Source organism: Emiliania huxleyi (assembly GCF_000372725.1).
Source record: "Emiliania huxleyi CCMP1516 chromosome Unknown EMIHUscaffold_198, whole genome shotgun sequence".
NCBI classification, from domain to species: domain Eukaryota; phylum Haptophyta; order Isochrysidales; family Noelaerhabdaceae; genus Emiliania; species Emiliania huxleyi.
In genome coordinates, this window is record NW_005200615.1 from 260,146 (window position 1) to 261,885 (window position 1,740).

Below are 1,740 nucleotides of genomic sequence, written 5' to 3' on the forward strand. Positions count from 1 at the left end.
GGCGTACGCCGCGGCGCGGATCCGTGCCGTTCCAACCGACCCCCCCACTGGGCATCTCGTTATGCCAGAGACCCCAAGGCTACGGCGCCTTGAGCCCCCCCCCCCCACCCCCGCGCCGCGCGACCCCTCCGTCCCGGCCTTACGCAGTCACAACGCCTTGCAGTTGCACCCGGCCCGCGGCCGGCTCCGCCTCGCCTCACCACTGATCGCCCTGCGGCCCCTGCGCAGGCGTTCCCTCGACTCGCTCAAAGCGACGCGTCGGGTGTGGGCTGCTCCCTTGCCCCGCCACCCGCCGCCCCCTCGCCGGCCGCCTCACCGCGCACGGATCCTTCGCCTGCTCGCCGCCGCAGCCGCGTGTCCCCGCGCCGCCACGCTTGCCCCCTCTCCTGACGCGCACCCCGCGCAGACGGCGCTCCGGGACAGACGGAGCAGCGACCGCTGCCAGCGGTCGCTGCTCCGCCGCCGCTGCCGCCGCCCCCGCCCCCGCCCCCGCTCTCTCCCCTTCGCCTTCCCCGGTGTGTCTGCTGTCTCCTCGTGAGAGGATATGTGACCCTGTGTGCGTGTGTGACTGTGAGTGTTCACTGGAAATCCGCGTGATCCCGTGAATTCGAAGGGCTGACAGGGGTTCGTTCGGGGTCTCCACGTGTGTTGCCTGAGCTGAAGTCTGTGAGAGAACACGGTGTGGTGCGTATCGTGTGCGTGTACGAGAGCGATTGAGTTTGAGAGCTGCCAGGGTAGAGCCCGACAAGCTGCCGAGCCCGAAGGAGGCGGGGTCCTCCCCGGCGGCCCCCGCGCACGCCGTCTGAGCCTAGCGCAGCGCGAACTCGCTCTGAGCCTAGCGCAGCGCGAGATTTGCGCAGCAACCCGGCCGGGCAACCCTTTACAAAAAGTTATTCTTTTCATAATCAGGCTGCTATAACTCAAGGCCAATGGTTGTTATACCAAAAGGAGGGCTACACGACGCCCTCTACGCTGGGGTGCCGGCGCCACTCACCCCGACCACGTCCTTTCGACTCGCCCGCGGCCTCGCCTCGACTGCCGCTGGCTCATCGCGCCCTCACCTGGTCGTACTCCTCCACGGCCTGCATGGCGAGCCGTCTGACATGGCTTTTATCCACCGCCGCCTCCTCCAGGGCGGCCACGGGCGTCTGCACGTCCTGTCGGCGGCGACGGCCGGCGACCAGACGGACGGCATAGACGCCGCCGGCCTGCGCGTCGCGCGCGAGATCGAGGCGGCCTGCGACGCCATCGGCCCGAGCGGCTCGCTCTCCATCGTGGCGCACTCCAACGGAGGGCTCGTTGGCCGGTGGGCGCTGGGAGAGCTGCTCGAGCCCGCGACGGAGGCGCGAGGGCTGCTTGATCGTTGGAGGCCGCAGCTCTTCCTCACGCTCGCCTCCCCGCACCTGGGCGTCTTCCCGTTCGGCCTCTTTTGGAGCGAGCGGCTCGTGCGCCGCGTCGCGAGCCTCGGCTACTTCGGCACCGCCGGCCGGCAGCTGGCGCTGCTCGACTCTGGCTCGGGCAACGGCGAGACCGCCGCCACGCCGCTGCTGCTCGCGCTGGCCGAGCCGCGAGGCCGCTACGTGAGCGCGCTGCGCCGGTTCGAGCGCCGCGTCGCCGTCGCCAACCGAACGAACGAGGTGCTCGTGCCGTACCCCTCGGCCGCGCTCCTCGCGCCCTCCGCGCCGCTGGCGGCCGCTCCTCGCCGCCGCGCCGGCGGCCGCTCCAACGTCGTGGGAGACG

The 1,740-nt window shown here is 71.0% G+C and overlaps 1 protein-coding gene across 1 annotated transcript in view; it reads left to right on the plus strand.

Annotated features, from left to right (window-relative positions):
- Positions 1-1,103: 1,103 nt before the first annotated feature.
- Positions 1,104-1,740, plus strand: part of EMIHUDRAFT_113760 (hypothetical protein) — a gene marked incomplete at both ends in the record, with an annotated part of 3,560 nt that continues 2,923 nt past the window's right edge. Inside the window, one exon of the mRNA XM_005781916.1 lies at positions 1,104-1,637. Coding sequence (XP_005781973.1) covers positions 1,104-1,637 — 534 coding nt within the window. The remainder of the gene's footprint in view (positions 1,638-1,740) is intronic.